Raw genomic sequence first — 20,206 nt, 5'->3', positions numbered from 1 at the left:
ACCCCATTTATGATGACATGCAAAGTAATAATGTGAGACTATTGAGTTAATTCACTTAAAACTACACCAACATTTACTTAAAAGTTGTGTTTCAATTCAGGCACAAGTTCCTTCTTGGGTGTTTATTGCATGCTTTTAAAGAAATAAAACGAAAATGTGAATTAATTCTACCCCACAGAAAATAAACAGCAGTCTTAGTAGCAACATACATATTTAATATTTTAAACAAAAACGGAACAGATTACCGCTGTCACTAATTATCCCACAGCCGCAGCAAATTCTTGAAGTGACTGAACTTCGACTGGCATCAACGAAATGGGTGGAAATAGGATTTATTCGTTAAAGGTGATCGGTCACTATCCACAATTTGGGGCCCCTTCCATCATATAATGATGCGATCGATGATTTTGGGAGGGGGCTCTAATTGTGAATCACGTGGACGTGACCGAGAGCGTGGGTTTTTTTTTTTTTTTTTTGGAGTGGTCATTTGTACTGACCACCAGAGCTGACCACCGCTGGACAGAGGAAACCAGCGTCCGGGCGTCAGGCAGCAGCAGCAGTGGTGGACTCTGGGAGGAAAGGGGCTCTCAAACATGGCAGAAGGTATGTTGGGATCTTTTGAGGACCCATCGGTTTGAAGGGCTTTCTGAAAAGGCTGAATGTCCTTGCATTGGGTTGTTTTTTGTTTTTTTAAAGAAATGGAGGAGGAGAGATGGTGTCAACAAAAAAATTCTGGCCGTTGACCCCCTTCCCCACCCCCTTCCTTCTACTCCTCCATCCCTCTCATTGTTTAGGAGGGAGGGGGGGGTATGGGCTTCCAGCCCCCTTTTGTTTACCTATCTCTCCCGCTTTCCCTCTTTCGGCAAAGTTTCTGCTTTTCACCGCAGTTTGCGTGAAAGTGGCAATCCGTGAGGATTACGCAGAAGCGAGGGCGCAAAAGGCAACTGTGGTTTGGGTGCTGATTTAGACTCAAGGCAGAATTGAAAACATGGGCTCCGTTTCCAATCAGGATTTTCCAGGTTGAGTACAAAAACATGCAGCTGTATCTTTTTTTTCTCCTTTTTTAAAAAAAAAAATCTGACTTAATGAAGACGTCTTCTGGTGAACTGTCCATCTGATTTCAAAGGGACATTTAAGGCATTGTTTAACACGTGACGTAAATCCGCGTGTTTGCTTAATCCTAACTCTGTCTGCTTAATCCTAACTCTTTCAGAAAATTTGAAACAATCATGAAGCACAAAAAAAATGTTAAAAAAAACACTTTTTTTTCTGGTTACTCAATCTCGAAATATTTGACTTGCCTTGGCGACATTAGTGAAGACTTTACCCGAGATGAACCGAAAATGTCGCTACATGTGTGTTCCTTTTTTTTTTATCGATTCCTATTGATCGATGATGTAACCACGCGTGGGAAGTTTTTCATGCTCTTTTTTTTTTTTTTTTTTTTTTAAATTTGTAATTTCTGGACAAGTCCTAGTTTTCTTAAATTTTTAAACATAGTCATGTTTTTGTAATCACGTCGACTTTTCATGCAGGAATGTGTAAAACCGAGGAGGATGAAGGACCGAGCACCGAGGAAGACTCTCGGGCTCTCAGCGGGGTCGGCTTGTGTAAATGGTTCAACGTGCGCATGGGCTTCGGCTTCCTGTCCATGACCAACCGGGAGGGGGTACCGCTGGACGAACCGGTTGATGTGTTCGTCCATCAGGTAAGAGTCTGACCTGCCCCCCGATTGGGCTTCATTTACGCGTTTAAAATGTGCAGCCTGGAACTTTTCTAAATTAAGTTACTTTTCCCACCGGCAGGGGCGAGATCGTCTCACCTGTTTCCAATATATACCTGCTCCATGTTTTCTTTTCTTTTAAACAATGTTGGGTTTATTGGAAATCTGCGTAAACTTCTTGGAAAACTTGTTTAGAACATCCACACATCAAAATGATGCGTGAATTGCGATGAACAAAATCACATATATGGGGTCAAACTGTTATATTCCAAACATATTATAGTTGTAATTAACTTTATTAGATACAAATACTTTACTCTGAAGTATATGATACATAGTTGGGTCACAGCAGAGGTATGCAGGTCTGCGTAATGTGAGGGCCAAACTAATTGTTCCTGAAAAAAAGGCCGCCACAACTCCTTCACCTTAGAAAGAAAATGAAATATAATGCAACTCTAGATTTAATTAGGGTTTAATATAGAAGTTAAGAAGTTCACTTTAGGTGGGTGTTCCTTCCCCAGGGGGACACATGTTCCACATCCCCCTCCTGGTTTTAAGGACCTTGACTGAATGTAATGTTAATGAAGGTTGGAACTGTAGCAGATTTTACCCCTTCGAAATCAAGAAGCTATAGAAGAATCAAACTTATTGAGTGTCTCAAGGTTTTTGACTGAGCTTTAAAGTTTAGCAATTCATTTAAACAAAGGTTATTGATCACTTCTGTTATAGTTTAACTTGATGTGATTTTCATGACATTGCTGAGGTCAGCCAAATGGTCACATTTATTTCATTTATTTATTTGTTTCTCATCCAGGCCTCGCGTGAGGTTTTACCGTCTATTTTATTCTGAAGATGGATTTAAAAAAAACAAACTTATAATGGCTCATTTGGGTTTAGTCAAGACCTTATTTCACCTTGTCCTACACAATCAGTGTGGTGGGAGGTCGGAGTGAATTTCCCTCCTACTTCTTCTCATGTGAGCCACCGCCTCCATTGCTGCCTGATAAGATATAGAGGCTTAACATGTGAATGAGAGGATTCCCCACTGCTGCTTATTCACCTCAAGGTTCCTGTCATAAAGTGATTAAAGGCTCTTTGCCAGTCAGCCCAACCCCCGTGTGTGTGTGTGTGTGTGTGTGTGTGTGTGGTGCGCTGTGTTACAGCTTTAACAGGGAACAAAGCTCCCAGGGTTCATTTCAAGCACATTTTGTCGATGACAACATTCCTCCACCCTGTAATAACTCACAACATGCCTTTTTTCCCCCCAAAGGTTAACTTTAACTGGATATCAGCATATCTGTGTGAAATGGTCCATAAACATTTCTTATTATCTCACACTCACTGAATCAACTCTTCTCCTTTCTGATTTTTCAGTTGTCTGCTTCGTTATGCATCATGATGCATGTAGAGTTTCCGTGTTTTTGTGCAGACGTTCTGCGTGTGATATCGTTTGATTTCACACATAAAGTTAGTACCTGATTGGTCGAACTACTTGGAACTGAAATGTGAGTTTATCCGGGGGATAAAAGCTTTTACACAGTTTCAGATAAAATGTTTAGAGATATCTAAAATGGGATATGGGTTAGTTTAATGAATGCCATGGTGCACACTGAGCACAAATCAAATTCAAGGTCACAAATATTATGTCAAGAAAATCTGAAAGAGGAAAATTGTGCTATATTCAAGGAATAACCTCAACAATCATTTACATTTTTCTCACAAGAAATTTGTTTTCAATGACTTCCTTCCTTCTCTTTCACTAGATAAAATAAACACGCGTGCTTCAGTGATGAATGTGTGGGGGTTATGGCAACTAAAAAGGCCTTAGCCCCAAAATTAGCGTTTCCCTGACCGCGTGTCAGGGAAAATTAACTTCCAGGGCCCTGTGGCCTTTGTGCAGGTGGACAATAGAGCCATGCATCCGAATGAAGCACCCCTCAGCCGTGACCGAGCCCGTCTTTGTCTCAGCAGCAGGCCTCTTATTGTCCCTTCCTGCTCTGATGTCTCTCTCTGCCTCTCCGGGCTTCCAGACACGTAACTGGATAGATTATAGTAGACACCACTAATAACACCTCTGTACCGGGTCCTTGAAGTTAAACGCTCCGCCCTTATCTTTACCTGTGGGGGTGGATAACCAGGTAAGGGTTATGTGACCGCTGAAGGCCTGTTATGGGGGTGGGGAAGGTCACACTTGGGAGATGAAGTGGATTTAACGCTCAGGAAGGCCTGATGAAACTGAGGTTCTGCTGATGTACATGTCGCCACTCAAGTGTCATAGTTCACCAACTGTGTGTCTTAATGCCTTAAAAGTTTGCAGGTGATGATCAGATGTGAGCCGTTGAAGAATTAGAGAAGGTACTTCTTTTTTTTTTTGTCACCAGATAGTTTTTTTTATAGTTTGTACTTCATCAGAACGATTGGTCAATACTAGTAGACCAACTTATCTTTTAATTGGCTGAATAATCTGAAGCTGCAATAGACTGGAGATTGTGGGATTTTTTTTTAATATTTCTGTTAGCTTTGGAAAAGGCAGACATTGAAAATTTTTATTCGGAAATTAAAGGAATTAAAGAGGATTTGTGTTAATCTAAGTGAATCGACTGGCGGTGGATCTTTCTTCCTGTGTCAAACGTCTGATATAATTGTTATAGATTAATGTCAGTCTTACTAAAGGATTTTTCAAGGGGTTTCCCATGTTGTCTTGTCCAACCTCTGACATCCAACCACATTACACCGTCCCTTTCCTTATCTTTTTTTACTCTGTAAACAAAATGCTTTTAGTATCAACAAGAACCTTCTCAAAGGTCACGTCAGGTGAACATAGTTTCAGTGAATATGAAGCTGAAGCGGGGGAAAGGTGCTGTTTACTCAAAGCGTCAGACCATTGTGTCTCCATTGTTGATGAACCAACAGACCTCAGATGTCCATCGAATGCGTTACAACGTGAAATAATTCTTTACAAGCAACAAAAATTGGACATTCAAAGATGGGTATTTGCTCAGTCTCAACTTTTTATCTTCCATGTCTTTCTGCCAAACAACCATCCAAGGAATGTCACCCTGACCCCCAACCGAGAAGCCACACTGCCTTCTCACCCCACCCCCAACCGTAGCCCTCACCCCTGCATCCTGCTGTTTGGGGTTAGTTTGGTGGCCGGTGTGTTAGCGGAGCTTTGTGATGTGGGTGGGATAAGCGATGGGGTGGGGGCAGCAATGTGGAATGCTGTTCTTCCAGAGAGGGGGGATGGGCTGAAGGTTATCCTCATTAGATTTACCACTCATACACAGCAAAAAAAAAGACAAAGCTGCCCCCCCCCAGGCACCACTGCCTTTCAATGAAGGCCAGTATGTAATGATGGGCAGAGTTTTGTTGATTTGTAGTTCTTGTGAGTTGATCAAGTGAGACGTGATGATCACCTTAAAATCAGTTATCTGATAAATCCTGCCGGACTTTGATAGTACTAAAGTGAAGAATAGGTGGGGGTTGGTCTTAATGTGTCACATGGACAGGCTCAGTTGCAGAGCTGTTCACAAACATCACTATAATCTTATGAATAATTCCGTCGCATGTCTGTAATTGGGAATAAAATAGACAATTTGTGTCAACGCCAGAATAAAACTGAATTTTACTGTCGCTAACTTAAATGCCGAATCCTCTCCCTGTCATCTTTTTTCAGAGCAAGTTGCACATGGAAGGCTTCCGCAGCCTGAAGGAAGGCGAAGCAGTCGAGTTTACATTCAAAAAGTCCTCCAAAGGCCTGGAGTCACAGCGAGTTACTGGACCAGGTGGTGTCCACTGCTTGGGCAGTGAACGAAGACCAAAGGGCAAGAAGGTCCAGAAGCGGCGCTCAAAAGGAGATAGGTGAGCAGAGATGGGCTGTGGAAGAACAGGGGTACTCTTTTAGAGTGGAATCAACATGTCCTTCCTGTACAGCAGATGCAAACTCATCAATAGTTGATATTTTCTTCAGTTATTTCACATACTAAAATGTCTTTAGAGAATTCCACAGAATCTGACTTGAAAGCGATAACGTATGTGAGATTCTCCTCTGAAACGCCTGCATTTAAGACTGAAGCTTCCCTTTCATCACTAAAAGTAGAAGTATGCTCATTTTTGACAAACAAAGCAGAAATTGGTTTCTTAGGAAGGAATTTGTAGTATTTTATTTTGTCCACTTTGATCACATATACAATGCTGTTGTAGTTGTTCCCCATTTTCCTTCCTCTTCCTTAACCCCAACCCCCAACTCCAGCCCCAGTGAGGGTCACACCAGCAGGTTTGACGTGTGACCTGGATCAATAACTGTTTAAATCTGCTGGCCCCTGGTGAATTTACACCCAGTGGCTCTTTCTTCCAAAACCCATTCAGCCATTGTGATTCATAATTTCAAAATCAAACTAATAACAAAAAAAAAGCTTCACAATTTTAATATCATAAATATTGCATTTAGTTTCTTCATTTTCTTAATGCCCAACAATAACTTGAAAGTGAGAATTACGTTCACACTCAAAAAGACAACAATGTCAAGTAGAATCTGCTGATTGTTCACAAAACACACCTTTTTTTAAAAAAAGATTTATGCAAAGGTAATAATTTCCCTCCAAGGGAAAGAAAAATCAACCAATTGGGAGTACCTTGATATTTCGGGTAAATCTTTGAATGGCCGTATGGTACAGATTTCGAAGTGCATCAACTCCTGTCAGTCGTGATTAGAGCCGGATAGTAGTCAGTGTGAGAGCAGAGATCATTACTGCCTCAAATCGTCCTGTGAGGTTAGCAGTGGTTCAATAACTCCCCGGGCCTCAGTGATCCATTGAAAAGATATTGCTCCCCTCTAGCAAATTTCATTATGCAATACTGGATGGTGTTGCATTGGTTTATTTATATATGACTGATTGATAATATTTATAACTAATGATCATTAGTAGTTTCATTTTAATTTATACTTCTAGGTTTGTGGTTTGCGGCTGTTTTCCGCTGCGCATTTCACAAGTCACCTTTGTGAGTGTGTGTATATAAATGACTGAGGGTGGGGAAAAAGCTCCTGTCCATTTAATTGATAACAGATGTAAGAGCCTGGGCAAAGGGGTGAAAGGTCAGGGTTGTCATGGCAACAGTGTATGAGTAAATGCAAAGGTTGTGGGGGCTGGGATGGGATTGTTGGTGAGAGAACTCAGGAGGGGTGCAGGGTTCAGAGGTCATTACTACAGCTTTTTTTAGACAAAGGGACCACTTCCCCTTCCTGATGGATGCTGAGGTAGGGAGCTTCTGTGATGTGACGGTATAGACCTTGACACCACCCCTAACGGCCACCGCCACAAAGGCACACTGACCCTTGGCAGCCGCCCTGTTCAAACCTCATCTGCTGCCGCGATTGGGGCAGGGGGGTACATGGTGGCACACCAGCCCACGCCCACCACCCCATCTGTCTTCCGACCCTGCACGCGTGTCCATTCTATAGAGGTGGCGTTGGTTTCTAAAGTTCAATGCTTATGAAAGGGATGTTTCACTTTGATACAATAGACTGCAACGGAAAGTTTTTGACTGTGACAAATAGGACAAGCTGTTCAAAATGCAAGGAGATAATGTGGTTATCAGAACAGAAAAATAACTGGAATAACGTGGAGAAAACTCCATGCACAAAGGTGGCTAGAAAGGAGGTTTTCTCATCTAAGAAACATGGCTTGATTTCATATTTTTTTCTAACCCTTGCTCTTCTAGAGAATGGGGTTTGACCTTAAATGCCCCTGCAGGACTTATTGGCCCCTTGGAGCTGAAGTCATTCCAGTGTTAGAGAAACGTTGCCACCTAGTGGAAAAAGAATGCAAGATAAAGTTCTACTCCACGCTGAAAATGTGCTTTGTTTGTTTATTCCTCATTTCTACATGGATTCTTTACCTTCGCTTTGCAGTTGTATGTTCAGCAGGAAATAACACTAAAAAAAGAGCAAATTTGAAACTAATGAGTAAATTATGTGGGACTTTTGTCTGGTGAACAGAAATTTGAATCCAAAGTTTTAATTAAAAAAAGACCCTTTATCTGTTAATAAGCAAAGATTTGCTATTATTCTAAACATTGCACCTGAGTAAAAGCCTTCTCCTATCATAGGTGCTACAACTGTGGAGGCCTGGACCACCATGCCAAAGAGTGCAAGTTGCCACCTCAGCCAAAGAAATGCCATTTCTGCCAGAGTATTGATCACATGGTCGCCAACTGCCCAATCAAAGCACAGCAGTCCTCACCCGGTTCTCAGGGAAAACCATCTCCCTCAAAAGGAGACGAAGAGCACGGCCACTCCGCGCCACTTCCTGAGATGTCTGATTAAAACGGGAATACTGACACCGGGGAAGCACAGAGGCCAATCAAGCTGCTTGGATGGATAGATGGGACACGCAATCCCCCCCTCCACCTGTTGAAGCTGCTTTTGGGAACTACCTCAGGTTTAAAAAAAAAATCCTTTTGAAAAATGTTGAAGTTTTTTTGTTGTTGGTTTCATTTGGTGTAACACTCAGGAATTCTGCCAAATTATTGCACTCAGGACGTCTTCTAAATGCTTTAATAGCCGTCGTCTGAGGGTACAAAGATTGTAGTGAGCAATGCCATGTAACAGATTCTCTTGAAGAGTTTTTGCAAAGTCTGTTTTATTTCCTTTCATAAATTACTTAAACTGTGGGCATTATACCTCCGTTTTTTGGATTATACTCAGTCAATGTCATTAAGTATAGCGCTACACTTTTGCTGCCTTACATTTTCCTTCCTGACTGTTACACCCTCACTATTGACAAGGCAGAGACATGACTGTTTACCTCTGTAATGAATGTGACTGTGAATATGAGGGGATCAGTAGGGTTAGTGAAAACACATGGGATGGGTTTTAGGGTATAGCTATAGGCAATGTATTGTCATCTGCAAATATTGCAATGGACCATCCAGTAATCCTGGGGCCAAATGATTGTCGAACCAAAACCTGCTTTCAGTTTTTTGGTTCAGAGTAATTTTTTTGTTGTTGTTGTCATTTCATAATTTTCACCCAGCATTTTGCTGGCTGTCCAAAGCTGCACGGACTACCTCATTGGTGCATGTATGGTCTGCTACCAAAATATCCACAAAAATACAAAAATGGAGATTGTGGTTGGAATTGCTCAAATCCCTTTTGCGTTACTTTTTACACAGCATTGCTGCAAACCTCTTGAACCCAATTTCGTATTTTGATGTAAAGTGTGACCTGTTGTACTCATGCAAGTGCATATATGTCAACTTTGATGCTCGCTTACCTGTAGGATATGTGTTAGAACTCCTGTGGATTTCCCCAAAATCCATGGAGAAAAATATTTACAATGTCCGCATTATGGATTTGATAGAATTCCAACCACTTACATATCAAACCTAAAGCAGGAACATCATCACTTTCAAAACCATACTTGATCTGGACTGTTACTGAAGGGTCCAGCTAGCTCTCCTCTTGAAACTTGAATAAAGTGAGGCAGAATCAGCCATGAAGTTGCCAGTGGGTTGGCTGGTGTTTTTGTTTTTACCTGTGCGATCCATTTTTAGGTAGTTATTTAAGACATTACCTCCCTGTAACCCTTTAGGGTTATAGTTCAGGAACACCAAGCCTGCGTGGAGGAGCAAGTAGAACTAGCTAGCCAATCAGCATTTTACTCCCGTTTTACAGGAGAAGCTGACGAGACTTTAAACACCCAATTAATATATATGTAAAATTATTCTAAAGCCTTTTTAAAAATCATACTACTTATTTATTTTCATCCATGAGTGCTACCACTTCTCCTTCTGCTCCTTTTGAAGCTTCTTAGTGATGAATGGTAGACCTCAAAAATCCATGATGAAGTGCTCCATGTGACATTTATAACATCAAGGTACTTTGTACTACTTTGTACATATGTGCTTCAAACATTAACACAATGCAATATAAAAACAGTTAAACAGTAATATATACAGTCCAGGTACATAGCATGATGAGGATTGATGTAAACTGTGAATTTGTTATTTTCTTTTCCTTGTATGATTTTTTTTTTGTGTTCTTTATTCTTATGCACATTGAGGATTTCTGAAGAGTCCCATTGTTGTTCCTATCTATGCCAAAACCAATGCAATGTTTCTCTGCACTAATCCTGTGTAAGATGCATTCTTTTCTTTTTTTTTTACATTCAGTGTAATCTCTTTTGAATATATGTTTCTCTTATTCTTTTTGCTTTTGGAGATCATCATATAAAGCATACTGACAGTTGATGTTGGAAAAAAAAAAACCTCTACTCTAAGGCTCATCTCAGGAATTGTCAATCTGAAAACTCAGGGATTTCTTCAGATTGACTGGAGTCAAACATTAATTTAGGATTTACCACAGTTGTGGCTCTTTTACTTTGTTTACTCTCTGTGTGATGATTATCATGATATTTACTTTCGTTGACATACTGTAGCTTGCCATGATATGATGTGAAGAGAATGTTCTATTATTGTATTTTTTCCTCTATAATCATTGTAGTTGGGGATGTAGCAAAATATTGTTACAGGGATTGGGGCTAGTAGTATATAATCCGGGGTTGTCTCATCTCAACACATGGCCGAAACTTGGTGTTTCAGACTATCAGTGCTTATGACAAAAAGAATGTGTCATTCAGGACTTAATATTCAATTGTTCTTTCACACCCTGCTTTTGAGTGGTGATTTTTAAGTTTAAAGGTTGCCACACTTTGTTTAAATTCACCCATTGTATGAAAAGAAGAAAGGAAGTTGTTTATTTAGATAGAGTCCTTTGTGTATTTTTATGTTAATGCCATACCTCCATGATTTTCCTTTCTGTCCATTTAAAAGGGATAAACATGTGACTTAAATGATCAATTTTCTTTAAAATTCCTACAACACAGATTTTACTCTGCTGTCAGACTTTAACTTGAATTAACCTTCCATTATCGCTAAGGTTGAAATGTATTCTTATAATTTTGGTTATATTCTGCTGTACTGAGTGTTGTTTCCACATAATTTGGAAACATGAGCTGTAGAAGGCATTCTGATGTGATATTGTGATATGATTGTCGGGTGTTAGGTGGGTTAGATATACCTTGAAAATCCAAAGACCTGTAAAACTTTGCTCAGGGTAACATTTGAAGCATCAAAGTTTTCTGTAGCACTAAAGCTATTTCCAAAAATGTGCATTTATTACTGAGGAATGTATCGGTGTTGACTGCCATAAAACACCTATCTTGATCTATGTTATCTTGATTTAATGGCTGTCAATGATAAGCAGCATGTAGGTTATTCAAAGTATTGCTGTGATTATGTTTCTATATGTAAAGATTTACTCCATTTCCTAGGAAATATGTCAATATCCATGGTCTTTTTTTTCGTATAATAGAGTAATTGTACTTATGTATTTTCTGCAAAGTGTACTACAGTATTGAAAGTAAAAACTCTGGACATTGGACGTGTTCTTTTTTTCAACTAGCACATGCTTTGTGTGGTGCTTGTTGGTCCTTGATATTGGAAGTTAGGGCTCTAAACTTTGTGAAAAAAATCCCAACTAGTTTGACAAATAGTGCATTAACGTATTTATCTAGCCAGAAACCTCCAGCTCCATGAGAGCTTGGTTGTAGCCCCTTAAGAGATTTTTATAGAGGAGCAGTACCTTAAAATTTAACATGTAAGAATAACTACTATGTAATAGTAAGGACGCTTTATGTTCATCTTGAACTGCCAAAAAACAATTCAAGATGACCAATAAATAGTGCATTAGAATAAAAGGACCTTTAATAATAATTAAAAAAAAATACGTTATGTGAGACTGTGCAGCGTCTCAGGTTGCTATACGAACTGAAGTAAAACTAAAACCAAGGCAGTCAAAGACTGCAACATCCTGTGACACCCTTGTACTCAAAATTTTAGCTTGACCTACTTTCATAGATCAAAGCACTAGCTTTAATCTACGGTCTTTCTTTGACCTTCTCCTTCCTCTTTCTCGTCCAGTTCCTGAGTGTACAAAAGTTGAAATTAGACCTTGACCTAGTTTTCTCATGGTCAAGGTTATCATCTCATTTTCATCCCCCTTGCCGCCCGAGTCATGTGATGATGATGATTCATCTTTCTAAAGGGTGCGAATATATTAGGTGGACTAAAGGACGGACGAACACCGGAAATCACAATACGTCACCGCTTTGATGCGGGACCATGTAATTAAATGAAAATACGGTAACCGTGTGGAGACAAAACTAGTGTACCGACTTACCCCGGATATCCGCCAGGGGCGCTGTCCTGTTTTATCGTCAATGACACACACCATTGTTAAATCCAGTATGGCCGAACAGGAGGACGACTACACCAACTCACATTTGGATTGACATTTTTTTGAGTAGTGACTCTTATTGATCCAATTTTTTGGACGTTTACTCCTGCGTCGCGATGTGGCCCTCACTACACAGAGTCTGTTTAAGAAGCCAGACGGGCTTCAAAAGAAACTCTGCTTTATTTAAACGCGTAAGATACGACAATGACGTTCATGTTTCCCACTTGAGTTATTCAGCTGGACTTCGAGCCCTGACATGCAAAGCTCTTCTGTACAGGAAACATGGAGACCCTTCAAAAGTCGTTGAGTAAGAGTCACCTTCTACATAAATATTAAACTTATTTGTTCCCGTTCTGTGCAGTTAGCTCATGCAGTCGGACATACGCCTCTTTTAAAGGGAGAGGTGGCCAAACGTACATTTCCTAAACAGGAAGGCTTTCGGCTTTTCTTTTAAAGTGTTGAAAAGTTGAGCGATGATGCATGAAAACAAATCTGATTATGCTCGTAAATCACGCGTGGATCTGGTAACCCCAGTGAGTTTTGTTTTGAGACGACTTCTTCGCCTATTTTGCTTTTCAAATTCGTTACAATACTCATTACTGCCCCCTAAGGACAGTGTGCGAAATTACCCACTTGTGCTTGACAGCTGTATACTGTATTTTCTGGTGAAATACAAATCTGTTTCTTTGTCCTGGAAAACTACCCCTAGTGTGGGATGGTGTATTTATTTTCAGTAGTTTCTGAGTTTAGTGAAGTACAGTTTCTGATATCATCTACTATTTCCAGTACAATGAAGACACGCCTGAACAAGGCTAATTCTATCTTTTATGTTGGTTTGAAATCATCTACCTCCTTAAGATAGATAGATAGATAGATAGATAGATAGATACTTTATTAATCCCGGAGGAAATTGCATATATCCACTGCTCAGGCATTACTTAACAAATAATACTGGATAAACACCAGGAGAAAAGGAAACACTGAAATCACAGGACATACCACAAGACATACATTACACTAACAGACAGACACATGCAGCACTAACAGGACTTATATACTAACCTTTAACTAAAAATATAAACAGTATAAAATTTAAAAATATTACAGTATTAAAATATAAACAGAATAAAATAAAATCTAAACAGTATAAAATTGAATTAAAATATAAAAACAGTATAAAAAATAAATAAATAAATTATATATATATATATATATATACAACAGTATAAAATTAAATTTAAATTAAATTAAATCCATTTTCAACCCCGTGCTGACCTCGCCACCTCCCCCCCGCTCCTCCTGAGAGAGTCATTGTACCCCCTGATGGCACGGGGCACGAAGGAGGACCTCAGCCTCTCTGTGGAGGCGCTGTGTGACAGCAGTCTGCCGCTGAAGGTGCTTCTCTGCTGGGAGAAGGTGGTGTGTAGGGGGTGCCTGGTGTTGTTCATGATGGCCTTAATTTTAGACATGGTCCTGCTCTCCAGAAGCGTCTCCACAGAGTCCAGGCTCAGCCCGACCACTGAGCCCGCTCTGCGGATGAGTCTGTTCAGACGGTCCATATCTCTTTTCCTGGCCCCCCCACCCCAACACACAATGCCGTATGACAGCACACTGGAGACTACGGACTGATAGAACATGAAAAGGAGCTTAGGACAGATGTTGAAGGAGGCCAGCCTTCTTAGGAAGTACATCCTGCTCTGCCCCTTCTTGAACACACAGTTGGAGTTGAGTGACCAGTCCAGTCTGCTGTCTAGCTGCAGTCCCAGGTACTTATAGTTTTCTACCACCTCCACCTCACTGCCATTGATGATCACCGGCTGTGGAGAGGGAGGTGCCCGCCGGAAATCCAGAACCATCTCCTTTGTCTTGGAGACGTTGAGCTGGAGCTGGTTCTGTTGGCACCACTCCACGAAGTCAGCCACCAATGCCCTGTACCCCCCCTCATCACCCTCCCGGATACATGCCACTATCGCGGTGTCATCGGAGTACTTCTGTATGTGGCATGTATCCGAGTTGTGCTTGAAGTCTGATGTGTAGAGGGTGAAGAGAATGGGGGATAGAACGGTCCCCTGTGGCGCCCCCGTGCTGCTGGTCACCATAGAAGACAAGCAGTCCCCCATACGGACGTACTGGGGTCTGTCCGTTAGGTAGTCCGTAATCCAGCTCACGAGGTAGGGGTCCACAGCCATGGAGGTCAGTTTATCCTGCAGGAGCTGGGGCTGGATGGTGTTGAAGGCACTCGAAAAGTCGAAGAAGAGCACTCTGACGGCACAGCCCCCGGCGTCCAGGTAGGAGAGTGTGCGGTGGAGGAGGTACATGACAGCATCATCAACCCCAACCTTGGCCTGATAGGCAAACTGGAGAGGGTCCATAGCACCCTGCACCTGTGGACGCATGAGCTCCAGGACCAGTCGCTCTAGGGTCTTCATTACGTGGGAGGTAAGAGCGACCGGTCGGTGGTCGTTGAGCTCAGTAGGGCGTCCTTTCTTGGGTACAGGGACAATGCAGGAGGTCTTCCACAGTGACGGGACCCTCCCCAGCCGCATTAAGCTACACAGGGCAATTGTAGCCCTCAGGAATGCATATTGAGATTTCCATTAATGTTTTTTCATTATCATTGTCTGTTTATATAATATAAAAATGTCATATAAAAAGGTCAGTCACAAATTGTCACTGCCGATGACGTTATGTTTGTTGGCTATTTTTCACCAATCAAGTTTAAGATTGGTGAAAAATGAGATGACTGCTGATAATTTAAAAGCCGCAAGAAGAATAGTAAATATTGTTGCTTTAGAAACTATAAAAATAAATTATCGAGTATCAAAATTCTCTTTTTTTCCCCAGCCTAGAAGATATAGATCTGCCCTCCAGAGGTGCAAATGATGTTCTGGTTAAAATGCTGGCAGCTCCAATCAACCCAGCTGACATCAACATGATTCAAGGTTTTGGTTTATTGTTACCTCTCCAGAAGAGTGCCAGCTGGAACACGATGGCCAAGAAAATTAGCACACTATCTATTTTTGTAAGATTTAAAGGGAGCTTCATCTGACATTTGTTTTCAGGTACATATGGGATCCTTGCTGACCTCCCAGCTGTTGGGGGAAATGAAGGAGTGGGCCAGGTCGTAGAGGTGGGCAGCAATGTGAATTCCGTCAAAGCAGGGGATTGGGTCATCCCAAAAAGTTCAGGTTTAGGTAAATTACATTTTTGAATTGGATAGATTCAATTATGTTTCCCAGCATGAGTGCTAAAAGCTTTTACACCTTTTTGAGAGCAGGAACCTGGAGGACAGAGGTGGTGCTGCCTGAGGATTCTATTATCTCGCTGCCGAATGACATACCCTTGTTGTGTGCTGCGACACTAAAGGTGAATCCCTGCACTGCCTTCAGGATGCTATCTGACTTTGAGGATCTCAAGGCTGGTAATTATTTCCAAATACAGGCTGATAACTTCATTCTATAAAAAAATCCCCCAACTTACAATAGGCTCAAAGGAGATAGACACACTGTACCAATTCCTCATCCAAAAGGAAATCTTGATGAACTAAGTGGAATCTTACACTTTCAAAAACCGCCAAGAGTTTTCATTAATCAGTGAAGAAGCTGGTAGGGAGAAGATGAGAATAACACAGACAGTGTTACCTAAATTAAATGTCACAAACATGAACTGCTGTGGCTTTAACCATCACAGAACTCTGACTACTGTCTTTACAGGTGATTCCGTGATTCAGAACGCAGCCAACAGCGGAGTGGGACAGGCTGTAATACAGATTGCTGCTGCAAGAAGAATAAAGACGATCAATGTGGTCAGAGACAGGTGAAGTCAGTCAGATTAACCCATTTGTGATTAAAGCTAATAAACGCCTGACTGATTACACCTTATTGCCAACCATGTTTATCAAGTTTTTTTCAGGAGACCAACTTCTCTGTCCTAATCATTGACTTGGGTTATCGGTCTCTTCTTGTGAACCACCTTGCTATGGGATTGTGTGTGTGTGTGTGCGTTTGTGCATGTTAGTTGTCCAAGATTAATAGATAGAGTGTTCTTTTTGTTTGTTGAATTTATGGCTGAAATGAACTTCATGGTGTGTTTTCACAGGCCAGAGTTCGCAGAGCTCAGTAAAAGGTTGAAGGCAATTGGAGCAACGTATGTTATCAAGGAAGAGGAACTCCGGCAGCCTGAGATGAAGGAATTATTTGAGGTCAGTGGGATAGAGCACAAGTTTGGTCACGTGGCTTCAATTTTATTGGTAAGTATGTCACACATGAATGATTTCATGTTATATTTTTCATTAATTCTAAAAAGACCTGTCCAAAACCTAAGCTAGCACTGAATGGAGTTGGAGGCAAGAGTGCAACAGAACTGCTCCGTCATCTACAGTAAGGAGGATGTTCATTGTGGATGGTGTTATCAAATATCTGACTGAAGAAAAGTATATTCATGAAATTCCACAATGTCAATCTCCGTCTCCAGGTATGGATCAACTATGGTTACATATGGAGGGATGGCTAGAAAGCCAGTTACTATCCCTGTGGTGAGCAAAAATGTCTTGTAGCACTGCAGATTAAACATTAGATTTCACAGACACATTTTTTAATCAGCCCGTCCTCTCCAGGGAGCGCTCATTTTTAAGGATGTGAAGGTTCGAGGATTTTGGATCACGCAGTGGCATAAATACTGCTCAAGTGGTGAATTGGTTTGGAGTTTTATAGATCAAGATATCTAAGTAATTATTTTGGAATTAATATGATGATGAATATAATTTTCCCTTAGATGGAAAGGCATTTAGAGCCATGCTGGATGAATTGTGCGACCTCATCCGTAAGGGAAAGCTGACTGCTCCTGCCTGCACTGAGGTGGGCCTCCAGGACCACAGCAAAGCTCTGGATGCAGCCATGCAGCCTTTCATTTCATCTAAACAGGTCCTCGTCATGTGAACACACAATGCTACACAAGTTGCTCTTCCACTGTCAAGACCAAAGCGTAATCCAAGGATTTTCACATTGTTCTGTCAATCTGATTCATTGCTTAAGCACATGTTCAATTAATGTGTCATGGATGGCTCAAAGTCCAATTGTCTGTAATGTTTATTACAGACAGTTTATCCAATAATTAAAAACTCATTAAATCATTATATAGTGATTATAGAATAACAGGGACCAGATAACAACTTTATCTGATGTTCAGTAACAGTAACTTGTAAATAGGGGCATGAGTGAGTACAATGTTTGTCAGATGTAACTGAGCCATTCCTGATATTTACATGTCATTTTAATATGTTAAAAAAAGATTCAACAAATGAAAATCTTCTGTCTCTATCATTGGTTTTATCAAATACACAACATTGTACTTGGTAGAAACATATGGGAGAAATGTTTCTGACAAAAGTCTGGATCACAAATTAATGGAATGTACTTTGTCCTCTTCTGTTGAATCCTACTTGGCAAAATGATCATTGCAAACACCAGATCGCAATTACAAATAGAAATGGCAGCAACCCACTATGAATGGCGGTTGCCCCTCCTTCAGCCAGGCACTCTTTGTATTTTTCAAAGTCTACCTCTTTGGCTGCACAAACATGGTCGACACGACAGTCACTGTCGCACTCTGTGAGGTCATAGCTGACAGAGTTGTACTCATAGTACTTCTGTAGGTAGCAGTGCTCATTAGCAATTCGCTCCAGAACTCGATGCATGGAGGCTGGGGAGGCATCCGGCACCTTGAAGCTCTCTGTGAGGCGATATTCCTTCTCCCAGCGTCCCTGAGCGGCGTTTGCACGCGTCAGGTTCAGGTAATAGGTCACTATATCCTGATGATGTTCAGACACAAGGGTTAAAAATTAGAAATTAGGGCCTAGATGTATTTAAATGGAAACAGTACAGACTGACCTTAACTTACTTTAACTTGAAGCGTTTTGGTGTCATATTCTATGACCCTAATTCCAGGATTGTTGGCACCATCTTTAACACCAGGAAGTGTTGTTTTCCACGGTGTGACACCTGGACTGAGGAACATGGCACTGATTGGAGAATCTGTACAAACAGAAAGTTCATTTCAGATTACAACATTTTGTCAAAACATAATTGGTGACGTCTGATAGCTTAGAGTTAACGTTCATTACTTTCAAGAAATTATAAGAAAAATAAATATCAATCACCCTGATGTAAAACCAGGAAAGGCATTATCAGAGGCCATAGCAGGACCACAGTCCTGACCTTACCCTCTGAGTCGTAGAACATTCGGAAGCTATCGGTATGATGGTGGCCAAAGAACTGTCCAAGTATGACTGAATGATGATTCTGAATTAAATCTAAGTACATCTTGTTAAATTTACGTGTAAACCATGCCTTATTCCTTTTCTTCTCAAAAAAACCTGGAGGAATGTGGCCAATGATGTACACCTGTCACAAAATACAATGTTAAGTTAGAAAACAACTCATCTTTCTGTAAAGTCAAAGCTCTACGATTTAGGGAGTGTATGGTAGTGAAAGTTATTTTTTAACCTTGAAATAATTTCTCTATATTTTATTACCTTCACTCATTCAAACATGACAGCAAGCTAAAAGAAAGTAGAATAATGATGAAGAATAAAAAGGTGCTTTACCTTTTCGTTGCTGTTAGCAGCATCTCTAAGAACCTTGTCCAGCCAGCTAAACTGACCTGCTGGGTCATACATGTCCTCGGTCAGTTTGTTCTGGTCATAGTAGAGGTTGGTGTTGAGGACTATCATTCTGAGACCCGTCTGATTCAGCAGCTTTTCTGTGTAATATCCACCTATAGATGATAAGATATTTGTTTATTACGGTGCTCCCACAGTGGGTGATTTTATAAAGAAGAAAATACATCATTTATTATACAGTATATCCACTCTAATGTATAATTTGTGTATAATTCACAAGAAACTTCATTCACCCTTTTTAAATGTTTCTCGGGACTCAGGATCCAACCAATCCCGCCACAGTTCTGCTACTTGGTCATATATGTGGTTTGGAGCTGCAGGAAGCTGATTCTTAGGGTGGTAGTCATGATTGCCCAGGGCAGAATATACTTTTGTATCTAAAAGAAACAAAAAAAAACACACAAAAAATCATTAATTGTATAAATTAACCTATATTCCAACACTATGTTTTTCTACAGTGAATTTCTATTCATCGTATATGGTGTCTGTAACTCCACACGTACCTGGAAACACGTCGTTTATGAGATGGGTGAGGCTGCTGATAATATGGAGCACTTCTTCTTCCCCTAGATCCTCATTTGGCACATGTGGCGTGTCATCTCTGAGAAGAAATTAATGAGGTGACAGGGATCATTTCTTGCGCCCCTCAGTTTGCAAAAAACCTGTGACGCTGGTGTATATATAACTTTTAAAAAAATACATAAACATTATCATTGTGAACCATGAAACAAACATTTCATCCACAATGATGGACTTAGGACTCAGACACATTTGCATGATTCATGAAAAAAAGAAGAAGAAGAAAACAGCTCCAAGTGTGTACCCTGTCCATACGATGAAATCCGGGTCTGGTAGAATAGCCTTCATTGCATACACTGAAGAATTAATAAGGAACCACGGCGAGTCACAAACATAATCTCCAAATTTCCCCGCATCGTTTGCGGGTCGATCACCGCTTGACGCGCATATATGTTCGGGTTGACTGGTTAGGTTGTATGTTCGGTCCCAGTGCAGATCAGTGATGTGCCAGAAGTTTCCTAGAATAAAATCAACACACAGTTGTACATCAGATGGGATCATCTCAGTCTTCTACGGGTTAGTGATATTTTGGATACTTACCCGATAATGCAAGGATCTCCCTGAAAAGTAGGAATGAGAGGAACACCGTTACTTTCGACATGCTGAAACAAACTAATCGTCAACAGCCAAGTCAAAGTTTAAGAGGTAAGGCTACAGGTAAACTAGATAAGGTTCATCTGTCTATGACACGTTTTTGACCTGAGGGACGCGCTCAATTTTATAGCATTCAATAAATACTGTGAATCTACCCCGAGTGGGTTCGATCAATAAAGAAATTATATCTCTTTTTTTTTTTAAATTACCGTATTTGAGTAAACCATCAACGTTGAACATTTTAAAACTAGTATGAATACATTTAACGAGTTAAATCAATGTAATACTGTAAACAACAAATACTATTTATAGCCTGGTTAGAGTGCCAAAAAAG

General features: G+C 40.7%; 3 protein-coding genes across 5 annotated transcripts; 2 read left to right on the top strand and 1 right to left on the bottom strand.

Moving 5' to 3' along the window:
• The first annotated feature begins 593 nt into the window (after nucleotides 1-593).
• Nucleotides 594-8,048, top strand: lin28aa (lin-28 homolog Aa). Its single transcript, XM_068324315.1, has 4 exons — nucleotides 594-603; nucleotides 1,536-1,708; nucleotides 5,400-5,584; nucleotides 7,832-8,048. Exons 1-4 carry the CDS (start codon nucleotides 594-596, stop codon nucleotides 8,046-8,048), a joined length of 585 nt encoding a protein of 194 aa, XP_068180416.1.
• A 3,976-nt stretch (nucleotides 8,049-12,024) lies between these two features.
• On the top strand, nucleotides 12,025-17,332 carry mecr (mitochondrial trans-2-enoyl-CoA reductase). 3 transcript variants are annotated; one of them, XM_068324033.1, is made up of 10 exons: nucleotides 12,025-12,327; nucleotides 14,865-14,962; nucleotides 15,083-15,202; nucleotides 15,298-15,441; nucleotides 15,734-15,836; nucleotides 16,119-16,221; nucleotides 16,326-16,399; nucleotides 16,494-16,554; nucleotides 16,636-16,708; nucleotides 16,794-17,332. In XM_068324033.1, exons 1-10 carry the CDS (start codon nucleotides 12,137-12,139, stop codon nucleotides 16,955-16,957), a joined length of 1,131 nt encoding a protein of 376 aa, XP_068180134.1. In that variant the 5' UTR covers nucleotides 12,025-12,136; the 3' UTR covers nucleotides 16,958-17,332. The 3 variants fall into 3 exon arrangements, with proteins under 3 accessions (XP_068180134.1, XP_068180133.1, XP_068180132.1); XM_068324032.1 differs by having other exon boundaries at nucleotides 15,083-15,208; nucleotides 16,794-17,331; XM_068324031.1 differs by having other exon boundaries at nucleotides 15,083-15,214; nucleotides 16,794-17,324.
• A 140-nt stretch (nucleotides 17,333-17,472) lies between these two features.
• smpdl3b (sphingomyelin phosphodiesterase acid like 3B) lies at nucleotides 17,473-19,907 on the bottom strand. Its single transcript, XM_068324030.1, has 8 exons — nucleotides 19,819-19,907; nucleotides 19,523-19,736; nucleotides 19,203-19,300; nucleotides 18,933-19,076; nucleotides 18,625-18,794; nucleotides 18,241-18,421; nucleotides 17,919-18,052; nucleotides 17,473-17,829 (listed from the first exon to the last, which is right to left on the bottom strand). Exons 1-8 carry the CDS (start codon nucleotides 19,877-19,879, stop codon nucleotides 17,473-17,475), a joined length of 1,359 nt encoding a protein of 452 aa, XP_068180131.1. The 5' UTR covers nucleotides 19,880-19,907.
• Nucleotides 19,908-20,206: the final 299 nt, after the last annotated feature.

This window comes from Antennarius striatus, chromosome 9 (assembly GCF_040054535.1).
Source record: "Antennarius striatus isolate MH-2024 chromosome 9, ASM4005453v1, whole genome shotgun sequence".
Classification (NCBI taxonomy): domain Eukaryota; kingdom Metazoa; phylum Chordata; class Actinopteri; order Lophiiformes; family Antennariidae; genus Antennarius; species Antennarius striatus.
The sequence above is the reverse complement of the archived record's forward strand: the minus strand, read 5'-3'. Positions and strand labels throughout refer to the sequence as shown.

Bases quoted from the DNA above. Each gene is read 5' to 3' on its own strand.
- lin28aa (XM_068324315.1), top strand. The intron at 1,709-5,399 runs GTAAGAGTCTGA...ATCTTTTTTCAG, and splicing joins TTGATGTGTTCGTCCATCAG to AGCAAGTTGCACATGGAAGG. The intron at 5,585-7,831 runs GTGAGCAGAGAT...CTCCTATCATAG, and splicing joins CGGCGCTCAAAAGGAGATAG to GTGCTACAACTGTGGAGGCC.
- mecr (XM_068324031.1), top strand. From the start codon at position 12,137: ATGTGGCCCTCACTACACAGAGTCTGTTTAAGAAGCCAGACGGGCTTC. The intron at 12,328-14,864 runs GTAAGAGTCACC...TTTTTTCCCCAG, and splicing joins GACCCTTCAAAAGTCGTTGA to CCTAGAAGATATAGATCTGC. The intron at 16,222-16,325 runs GTCAGTGGGATA...AATTCTAAAAAG, and splicing joins AGATGAAGGAATTATTTGAG to ACCTGTCCAAAACCTAAGCT.
- smpdl3b (XM_068324030.1), bottom strand. From the start codon at position 19,879: ATGTCGAAAGTAACGGTGTTCCTCTCATTCCTACTTTTCAGGGAGATC. The intron at 19,737-19,818 runs GTAAGTATCCAA...ATTTTATTCTAG, and splicing joins GGAGATCCTTGCATTATCGG to GAAACTTCTGGCACATCACT. The intron at 18,053-18,240 runs GTAAGGTCAGGA...CTGTTTGTACAG, and splicing joins AATGTTCTACGACTCAGAGG to ATTCTCCAATCAGTGCCATG.